Source organism: Chelmon rostratus, chromosome 2, assembly GCF_017976325.1.
Source record: "Chelmon rostratus isolate fCheRos1 chromosome 2, fCheRos1.pri, whole genome shotgun sequence".
Classification (NCBI taxonomy): Eukaryota; Metazoa; Chordata; class Actinopteri; order Chaetodontiformes; family Chaetodontidae; genus Chelmon; species Chelmon rostratus.
Window position 1 is genome coordinate 489,209 of NC_055659.1, and position 10,792 is coordinate 500,000.

The following is a 10,792-nucleotide window of genomic DNA, read 5'->3' on the forward strand; positions in this document are numbered from 1 at the left end:
CGGGATAGCTAGCTAGCTTAGAGAACCTTCATAATCTTCAATCAACCTGCTTTTGCTTTTAATGGCTTCTAATTATAAAATCTAATTATGTGGAGCTCATTTCTGTTTAAGGTGATGGATAGATAGATAGATAGATAGACAGACTTTATTCATCCCAAGCTGGGAAATTGCAGTGCAGCAGCAGCATTACACACAGTGAAATAAGTGAAAGACTATAAAGAACAAACTATACATAATAAAAATATAAAAGCGAGCACTAAAAACATTATATAACAATAATAATAAAATAGCCAAATAGTAAACAGTAGTAAAAGTATTGCACAAAAAAGAATATCAAATACAAATGAATATCAAAATAAGAATATCAAAAGCAAATGGCAGTGAAAATAAAGTGTGCCGTGACTGTAAGAACAAACTATATATAATAAAATATCGAAATAGCAGCAGTAAAAAATTATATACATAACAATAAAATATCAAAAGCAAACAGTAGTGGTAAGAAGTATTGTATTATTATTATTATCTTCAGCTGTTATTGTACAGTGTAATGACATGTGGCAGGACAGATTTCCTGTATCTGTCCCTTCGACAGCGGAGCTGCAGCAGCCTGTGGGAGAAGGTGCTCCGCTGTCTGTCCACTGTGTGATGGAGAGGCTGCTGATCATTGTCCATGATGGATAGCAGTTTATTCAGCGTCCTCCTCTCCACCACAGTCTGAAAAGACTCAAGTCTGAGTCCGAGTACAGAGCCGGCCTTCTTGATGATCTTATCAAGTCTGTTGGTGTCGCTGGCTCTGATGCTGCTGCCCCAACATACAACAGCAAAGAAGATGGCGCTGGCAACAACAGACTGGTAGAAGATCTCCAACATTGTGCTGCACACGTTGAAGGATCTCAGTTTCCTCAGGAAGTAGAGTCTGCTCATCCCCTTCTTGTACACAGTCTCTGTGTTGGATTTCCAGTCCAGTCTGTTGTCGATCACCACTCCAAGGTATTTGTAGTCCTCCACCTCCTCCACCACCTCCCCTTTGATCCGTAGTGGCTGTGAAGGAGTCTTCTTCCTCCTGGTCAGGTTGAACAGATGTTCCAGTACAGGAGACAGCTGGCGAGCACAGGTCTTCAGGATCCTGGGTGTGATGCCATCAGGGCTTGCTGCCTTTCGCTGATTGAGTCTTTCCAGCTGCCTCTTTACCTGGCCTGAAGTCACCGTTGGGTGGTTAATGCTGGTGTCCTCAGTGGGGGAAGGGGAGGAGGAGGAGGAGGAGGAGGGGGGGGCAGATGGAGAGGTGTTGTGCAGGAGAATGCTGGGGGGTGGTGCTAGCCATTTGGGTCAGTGTGGGTGTGTGGGAGGCAGGGGGCGTCTGAGAGGTGGCAGGAGGTGAGCTAAACCTGTTAAAAAACTGGTTGAACTGGTTTGCTCTGTCCAGGCTCCCTGATGTCTGCCTGTCCTTCCCCCTTCCCCTCCACTGGATCACCTCAGGGCTGCGTCCTTTCACCATTACTGTTTGTTTTGTACACGAACGAGTGCTGTAGCCAACATGTGGGGCGTCACATCTTGAGATGACTCAGTAATCGTGTCCTTACTGAGCAGTGACGACCCTGACCATGGCCCTGTAGTGAAGGAATTCACAGACTGGTGTTCCTCATCTTTTATGTGTATTAATGTGTCAAAGACTAAGGAAATGCTGATAGACTTCCGCAAACATCTGTCAGCCTCTCCTCCTCTTGTCATCGAGGATCAAACCATTGAGCTGGTCCATAATTACAAATACCTTGGTACTAACATTGATGACAAGCTGTCTTTTGATCTCCATGTTGATGCTGTTTGCAAGAAGGCACATCAACGCATGTACTTCCTGAGGAAATTGCGGCGTTTTAATGTTGACTGCACTTTATGAGAATGTTCTATTCTTGTTTTATTGAGTCTGTTCTGACATTTTCTTTTATTTGCTGGCACGGCTTACTTTCCCTCAAGAACAAAAACAGACTGCAGGGAATAGTGAGAGTGTGCAGCAAAATTGCAGGCATTCACCTCAATGATCTCGCTGACATGTACAAGCTCAGGACCCTGAATAAGGCCCGCTCGATTCTCACTGACGAGTGTCACCCTTTGGTTGGTGAGTTTGTGCTGCTCCCGTCAGGCCGCAGGTTCATCCTGCCAAGATGATGATGATTAAGGCCGGGCCATTGAGTAGTTAAGATGCCATTGAGATGGACGAACATGGTTGAGGAGGTCCGCGAGAACGTCACTCACCAGAACCTGAAGAGCTGCTGGAGCTTTAATCAAACCAAAGGGCACAAGCAGGTACTCAAAGTGGCCAATGTGTGTTGAATGCTGTGTCCTTCATGGATTGTAACCTGCTGGTAGGTGTGAGGGACGTCCAGTTTGGAGACTATAGTGGTGTTTGAAAGCCTAACTGATGACAGGGAGTGGATACCTGTTTTTCACTGTGACTGGTTGAGGGCCCAAGAGTCTAATAGGCCATGAAGGGGAGGCCTGTGTCCACTATCCCAGCAGCTAGTAAGTCCTGAATATACTTTTCTGTGGATTCTTGTTCTGTTCTGTCTGTGGATTGGACAGGTTGTAACCCCCTAGAATGCTTCTCATTGGATGTTTGTCCTTTTAAATCAAAAGGGAGTGCCGCTGTCGGCCTTCAGATTCATGCCTAAAGAAGATCTTTTGGAGGACTGGATGAACAAGGTGTTATATTTAGAGGATGATTCTCCACTTTTATACCACTTCAAGTTGTAAAGAGGTAACACACATCGTAGTTAAACCTGCTTTAGCCCCTCTGTCTGTACTGTGACACATTTATATGAAGCTGCAAATATTCACCATGAACTACTTTCTCATTAGTGTGCCTGTTTGTAGCATACTGGCTCTTCATTAATTATTACAAAGCACTTATTAAATCATTATTCTGCATGACCATATTCTAAAACTACGAGGCCATTAACTATGTTTTCCCTCCTTAACCTCATAATTACTGCTTATCATTAGGAAGGAAGGAGGGAATAACTAACCCCAACCCTCCATAACCAGAACCCCGACTTAATGTGCGGACCTTAAAATAAAGTGTGACCCTTCATTTTATAGCTGAAAAAAGGACGACTTGTCTCCTTTTGCTCATCCATACTGCATTAGACCCGATCCGGTTTTCCTGAAAATGAAGAAAAAATCGATTTTACTGTTTTTTTTTTTTAATTTCATCCACAGAGAGAAAGTAAAACTCGGGTCAGGGACCCGGAGTCCACTTGTCAGTCTAGTCCAGAAGAGGTGGACTCAATGGAGAAAATCACTCACCTGAAAGTGAGGTTTTATACCCTGAAGTGTTTTACTATGATACCCGGGACTTTATTCAGCTTTAACGAGTGCAAAAATGGGATCGGCAGTTAAACATCACCAAACCAACGTTTTCGCTTTCGCCTTTTGCAAAGCGGCGATATTTAGTTTGTACCAACTGGCGCTCCGTAACGCGAGAGGCGTTGACAAGAAGAGGGACTGTTGTGGTTGGATTTAGCCTTTTTCTCACGACAGCAGGCTCTGTAACATTTTATCTTTATCAGACCGAATAATAGCAAACGCGGGCGGATTGCGGCTGGAGGAGAAGCTCGTTGGAACAGAGGAAAGCGGTGGGTGCTGCTGGCAGTTAGCTGCTAGCTGCTGGCAGTTAGCTGCTAGCTGCTAGCTGCTGCTCTGTTTGTGTCGCTGTGGTCAGTTAGCTGCGGCTGACATGTCAGACGCTGCTCTGCAGTGCTACACATTGTTACGGACATGTCTGTAGTATAACCGACCTTGATCCGAGTCTGGCTAAAGTGTTTTGTATAAGCAAACTTCATTTTGGTGGAGGAGTTAGCTAACGGTAGCTAGCTAGCAACATGGTGTGATTTGGCTTCTCTCGCTAACTGTTTTTAAAATGCTGTTCGATGAAGACAGTGGAGGAAGAAGTACTCAGACTTTACTTAAGTAAATGTACCAGTACAGCTATGTAACGTGAAGTCACGGTAACTCAATTTACTAGCACAGGTCCTGCATCCACAATCCTTTAGTCCATGTAAAGTATCAGCAGTACAAGTATACGAGTATTCCCAGTATCATGTAGTATAATTATCAGTACTAAAAGTACAGTAGTACTTTGTATTCGTTTGGTAAAGCTGCTGCAGGACGTGCGAAACTTGCCACTTGTCACAGTGCTCAGTGTGTGTTGTTAGAGGATGTCCAGAGTTAAATGAGCTCTTCTGTGGTTTACAGATCTATCACTAATTGTCTTCCTCCACAGGTGGGCCAGGTGACTCCAGGCAGACAGCATGAGCTCTAAAGGAGGCGGCACCGCTCTGACCCGTCGCAACTACAGACTGGCCTCAGACACAGACAAACCTAGAGCCACAGGTACAACCTGCCCGTGCAGTACCTGCAGTGCTACATGTGACTTTCAGACGTTACTTAATGTCAGCTGTACTTTTGTCCTTCATCTCTGAGCAATCTCTTTATTACTTTTCAAGGAACGTGCTAAAAATTCTCTTCTTCTCTTCTGGTATCTCAAATGTGTCATATTTTCTAGTATTCTCTGTTGTATATTATAATAAAATGAATGTCTGGGGGTTTTGGACGGTCGGTGGGACCGCTGAGCTGCAGCTGAATCCACAGTCACTGTGGCTGTCTGCCTCCTCTGTACAGCACCTGGACACATCTGTGCTAATCATAACAGCCACAGCAATGGCTTCCACTCAGCCATAACCACAGTACCTGTCAGGCCGTATCTACAGTTCTGTCTGTAGTCCAGTAACAGTTCAGGCCTGAAACTATGGATGGATTAATCAATGATGAAATTACAGCCCTGAGCCTCATGATGATTGTTCGTTCTTCAGTACTAAGCAGCGCTGCATCACACCTTCTCCAGGTTTATTATGGTCCCTTAGTTTGTGCTTCAGGAAGGTGAAAACTTCTTGTTATTAAAAAAATTCTGCAATGATAACAGCATGAACATTTTAAGATAAAGGTCAAATGTATGACGTACACAGGTACAGACAGAAGTACAGACACAGGTACAGTCACAGGTATGGTACAGATACAGATACAGTCACAGGTACGGTCACAGACAAGGTGTTTCACCGAGTGAACTCTTATATTCATGCTGAATCAGGCAGGCACAGGTACTGTCACAGGTACAGGTGACAGCAGAATAGAACAGAATATCAGAGCTGATGATTGTCTTTCTCTCTGACAGGTATAGTCAATGAGAAGTTGCTGAGCGACTACCTGCACCATGTGTTTCCTTCCACCAAACAGGGACCTGCACTGGCCTCCCTCAGGTAACGTCGGCCGTCAGTCTTTCATTGATGTGGTGAACTTGAAGCAGCATTAGCTTTCATTTGGAGTCACGTTTGTGTTCACCTGCTTGGTGTGAGAGGGTTTTTCCACAGACCTGAGGTCAGTCTGTGAGACAGTTCAGTGTTTAAAAGTCTGTCTGTGTTCAGCTCTCATGATTGGACCTGAGTGTTTGTAGTTCAGATGATGTTTATTGATTACTGATTGTGTTCAGTTCTGATGAAAACTGAACATTTCCTGCTGCTGCTGCTTCACAATAAAAGCTTTCCACTGGCAAACCAGCAGGAGGCTTTTATTGTGGTGAACTTATAGGAAATGCAGTGTATTAATTACAGTGCAGAGCTTCATTAGCGGAGCTGTTCTTCTCACCTCCAACACATCATCAAGGTGAACATCTTTCTTACCTGTGCAGAAACACACTGTGCCAGCGAGGCCTGCAGCAGACTGCTGCTCTGATAATAATAACTTGCTCACAGCTGGTGACACTGACCACCAGTGTGTTCAGCTATTTGTGTATATGTTTGTATTTAGCAGGTGTGTGATAGCCTGAGCTGGACTAGTGTTACAGTGGCCTCATTCCTTAAACCAGGCAGGTTCATGTTCCCTCCAGCAGCTCTATACATAGACACACACACACACACGTGTCCTGTTTCTGTCCTGCTGGAGACCAGCAGCGGTCTTCTGAGAGGATCAGGTGGGACGTTGGCGGCAGGTTGCTCCACATGTTGTTGAGGTTTGAAGGCTCCTGCGGGCCACACGCTGTAAAAACACTCTCACTCATTCTGTGGTGAACAAGAAAACCTGCACAGTTAAACACTGTGTCCAGTTTTTAAACCCAGATCCTGATCCAGGTCCTTTATCGGGTCTCTGTTCAGCCTGATCTGATATTTGTGTTGGCCACGTCTCGCTGACGGAGGATTAGTCCATGAATGGAATAAACAGAAAGAAAAATACTTGGCAGCTATTCAATAAGTAATTAATCATTTCAGTCATGAATAGTGAAGTGATTCTACTCATGGTCACATCCCAGACTTTCTGATCAGTAAACTGAACATTTGAAGTCGTCGGACTCTGGAAACTGAATAACAGCTGTTTCATATTAATCAATAAATAAGATTAACTGATAGATTAATCAATAATGAAGATAATTGTTAGTTGCAGTCTTGGGTACATGATCAGCAGACGCAGACAAAGAACTTGGCTGAGATCCAACACTGTTTTACTTTTCACCCAATTCCAGCAGTCATGAAAAAATATAAGTAATTAAAAGATCAGCTCTGCAACCATGTGTGGGCTCCATTCTCCTTTTTATTCTACTCCTCATCATTCATTTTGTTCTCTTCCTCTTCCTCTTCCTCTTCCTCTTCCTCTTGTACAGGAAGCCTCTTGGTTTCCAGGATCTTGGTTCTCACCTGGAAAGATTGTTGTCTGAGGGAGAATCCACTGAGGACAGCCGAGGTGGAGACACACACACACACACACACACACACACACACACACACACACACGCATATATATATATATACACACACTGTAACACACTGACACGCACTGAGACTCACACACACACACACATTTACACACACTAACACACACACACACATTTACACACACTAACACACACACACACTCACACACACTAACACACACACACACACACTAACACACACACACCCTAACACACACACACACACACACACATATATATATACACACACTGTAACACACTGACACGCACTGAGACACACGTTCACTCACACTCACACTCACACTCACACACACACACACACACACAGACGCGCAGTCGGCCTCATGTTGTTGAACTCCTCTTGGACTGAACTGAAGCTTGCTGACGTTGAATCTGTGTCTGTCTGAGCAGATCAGCCTGTTGAAGGTCGTCTGGGTCCTCAGCCGGTCGTCCTGGATCACACCAGCGGCTTTGAAGGACTCCTGTTTGTAGATGATGATCTGCTGGGGGTGAGATGACTGATTACCTGTGATTCCAGCGTTCTGAGCAGCTGCTGTCAGTCAACACTGATCAGCAAACTCACAGTCCATGACTTCCTGTGTCGTCATCAGCTGAAATAAACGGTTGAATCATTTTTAAACACGTGATGTTGTAACAAAAGAAGCTTCTGCTGAGGGCCTCAGATACACCTCAGGCAGACAGTGGTGTTTAGCGGGCCCTGGTGGGCGCCTGGTGTGCCCATCATCGGCCCGTCGTCGGCCCCTGGTCAGCACGCCGCTCAGAGCATAACCATGCAGATTTAATGGAGGTGAATGAGGTTTGCCTCAGCGGGCACAGAGCAGTCAGACTGGTTGTGGTGATTTTTAGGTGAAACACATCTGTCTGTCTGTAACCACGGCAACAACACATGCCCTCTGTCTTTTGATCATTCTAACCTCTTATGGTTTCAGGTCATCGGCCACAGTAACTTCAGCTCCATCAGAGCCACCACATGTGTTTACAAAGGTGAGTGACATCAAAGCTTCCTCTGTGATAGTCATCAGAGCGAATGATGGTCTACAGGTGAGCTCACCTGGACTCTTTAACGCTGTTCGAACTCACTGCTTGCAGCACCTGACCTGCCCTGACGTGTCTGTACACACACACACACACACACACACACACACACACACACACACACACACACACACACACACACACACCAGAGAGTCCATACAGCAGGCATCTCAAACCGGTTCCATAAAGGGCCGCGTGGCTGCAAGTTTTCATTCCAACCAAGGAGGAGCACACCTGGCTGGAATCAATTAATCAGCTGATCTCAGTCTTCAGCTGATAACTAAGTGATCCCTTGATGTTGATTGGTTGGCCTGATGTGCTCCTCCTGGGTTGGAATGAAAACCTGCAGCCACGCGGCCCTTTATGGAACCGGTTTGAGATGCCTGCCATACAGGAAACACAGGATGCTGCTGTCTGTTCGGCCTACAGGTGTCGCTGCAGCTCTGTTTAGTCATCACATTATTTTAACCTTTGATGACTTACCTGTTCAGCATCTCTACAGTTTTTGATGAGCAGCAGATCTGATCACCTTATTGATCGTTTCGTGTTGGATCCACAGTAGATTTGAAACTCACGTTTGAATTTAGAGAAGGCTGCAGGTAACGTGTTGGTTCAGATGCTGAGCTTTAAAGTCCTCAGCAGGTTTGTAAAACTTCACCTGTGCAGAACTCTGGACTCACTGAGCTTATTCCAGGTGTTCTGTGCTTATACATCATCCTTTTACTTGACTCTATATTATTGATTTATTTATCTAATGTTCTAACATACTCTTTTAATGTTTATTGCTTAGTCATTTCTCGTGCTTTGCTGACTCTTGACTCGCTGTTGGACTGCCGGTATGTGATGTGTGTGTGGTGTGCTGTGTTGTGCTGTGTTGCACACACACTGATGCTCTGCGCAAAGAAGTTCCTAACGGATTAACAAAGTTCTTTGAATTGAATTGAACTGAATTATTCCAGGTGTACTGGTCTTATTCCAGGTGTACTGGTCTTATTCCAGGTGGACTGGTCTTATTCCAGGTGGACTGGTCTTATTCCAGGTGTCTGACAGGTCAGATTGTGTCTGCAGCTGATGGTCTGCTCGTTCTCTCTCTGCAGGGAGGTGGGCCTACGAGGTGCTGATCTCCTCTCAGGGTCTGATGCAGATCGGCTGGTGTACTCTGAACTGTCGCTTCAACCAGGAGGTGCGCACGCACACACACACACACACACACACACACACAGTACACACACATGCAGTACACAGTACACAGTATCGTGTGTGTGTGTACTGTGTGTGTGTATTGTGTGTGTATTGTTTGTGTGTGTGTCGTGTGCGTGTATTGTGTATGAGTATTGTTTGTGTATTTTGTGTGTACTGTGTGTGTGTGTACTGTGAGTGTACTGTATGTGTGTGTACTCTGTGTGTGTGTGTGTGTGTACTGTGAGTGTACTGTATGTATGTGTATCGTGTGTGTTCTGTGTGTGTGTGTGTTCTGTGTGTGTGTGTGTATGGTGTGTGTGTGTACAGGAGATGTAACTGCGTGTGTGTGTTTCCTGTTCAGGAGGGTGTTGGGGACACTCCTGACTCTTACGCTTACGATGGAAACAGAGTCAGAAAGTGGAACGTGACGACCACGAATTATGGGAAGGTGAGATTCAGAAAAGAAATCCAGGATGGGGTCATGTGACGACGAAGCTGTTTGATTATAGATTATAGATTGATTATGAAGTGCACCCCCCGATGGACGAAGTGACAGCAGTTTGTCTCTCCTCAGTCGTGGGCGGCAGGAGACATCGTCAGCTGCCTGATAGACCTGGACGAGGGAACCATCACATTCTGCCTGTGAGTAAACAGACTCCTCTCTTCCTCTCTGAGAGTCACATGTTCAGATTGACTCACTCTCACGTCCTGAGATACAGCCAGCAGCTGCTTAGCTTAGCTTAGCATAATGACTGGAAACAGCTGATCTGGTTCTGGCCAGAGGGAAGAAAATACTCATACCAGCAGCTGATTTTGATGCTACGCTAAGCTAATCAGCAGCTGGCTGTAACTTCATATTTAGTGTGGAGACATGAGACGTGGACCGTTACTGATACGTGAACCATGATTGAGATTCATTCTGTGTCTCTCTGTGTGTCTCTGTCTCTCTGTGTCTGTCTCTCTGTGTGTCTCTGTGTCTCTGTGTTTCTCTCTGTCTCTGTGTCTCTGTGTCTCTCTGTGCCTCTGTGTCTCTGTGTCTCTCTGTGTCTCTGTGTCTCTGTGTCTCTGTGTCTCTGTGTCTCTCTGTGCCTCTGTGTCTCTGTGTCTCTTTGTGTGTCTCTGTGTCTCTCTGTGTGTCTCTGCCTCTCTGTGTCTGTCTCTCTGTGTGTCTCTGTGTCTCTGTGTCTCTCTCTGTCTCTCTGTCTCTGTGTCTCTGTCCTCAGGAACGGTCAGTCTCTGGGGACAGCCTTCACCAGCATTAAGATGGGACCAGGTGTAGCTTACTTTCCTGCCATCAGTCTGTCCTTCAAAGAGTCGGTGGCTTTTAACTTCGGCAGCAGACCGCTCAGATATCCTTTTCAACCGTAACGGACACTTTGACTTGTTCAGACCAGGTCCAGACTCCACCGTCAGGTGTGACTGAAACAGTCCTCTCCATGACGTGAACGCTGAAGTGAAGAAATCAGTGAGAACAACTGAACATCATCATGAAGAGAGGAGGCCACACAGCTGAACAACTGATCTGCAGTCAGCTCTGATCAGATCTGCAGTCTGATCTGATCTGATCTGATCAGATCTGCAGTCTGATCTGATCTGATCAGATCTGCAGTCTGATCTGATCTGATCTGATCTGCAGTCAGATCTGATCTGCTCTGCTCCGCTCTGATCTGATGTGATCTGGTCTGCACTTATTTCTTTACAGTTATTCAGAGAAATCATGTCAAATGTGGAGAAGTGACGGGACATCCCAGACCTGAG

The 10,792-nt window shown here is 45.6% G+C and overlaps 1 protein-coding gene across 2 annotated transcripts in view; it reads left to right on the forward strand.

Moving 5' to 3' along the window:
* The first annotated feature begins 3,496 nt into the window (after window positions 1-3,496).
* LOC121614608 (E3 ubiquitin-protein ligase RNF123) overlaps window positions 3,497-10,792 on the forward strand; it is an 86,925-nt gene continuing 79,629 nt past the window's right edge. For both annotated transcript variants that reach the window (XR_006007237.1, XM_041948583.1), the window contains exons 1-10: window positions 3,497-3,632; window positions 4,280-4,389; window positions 5,228-5,312; window positions 6,707-6,786; window positions 7,208-7,305; window positions 7,747-7,801; window positions 8,950-9,035; window positions 9,396-9,482; window positions 9,609-9,676; window positions 10,258-10,383. Coding sequence is in view for 1 of the 2 variants with exons in the window: in XM_041948583.1 (XP_041804517.1) it covers window positions 4,308-4,389; window positions 5,228-5,312; window positions 6,707-6,786; window positions 7,208-7,305; window positions 7,747-7,801; window positions 8,950-9,035; window positions 9,396-9,482; window positions 9,609-9,676; window positions 10,258-10,383 (767 nt within the window). In the remaining variant the exon portion in view is untranslated. The remainder of the gene's footprint in view (window positions 3,633-4,279; window positions 4,390-5,227; window positions 5,313-6,706; window positions 6,787-7,207; window positions 7,306-7,746; window positions 7,802-8,949; window positions 9,036-9,395; window positions 9,483-9,608; window positions 9,677-10,257; window positions 10,384-10,792) is intronic.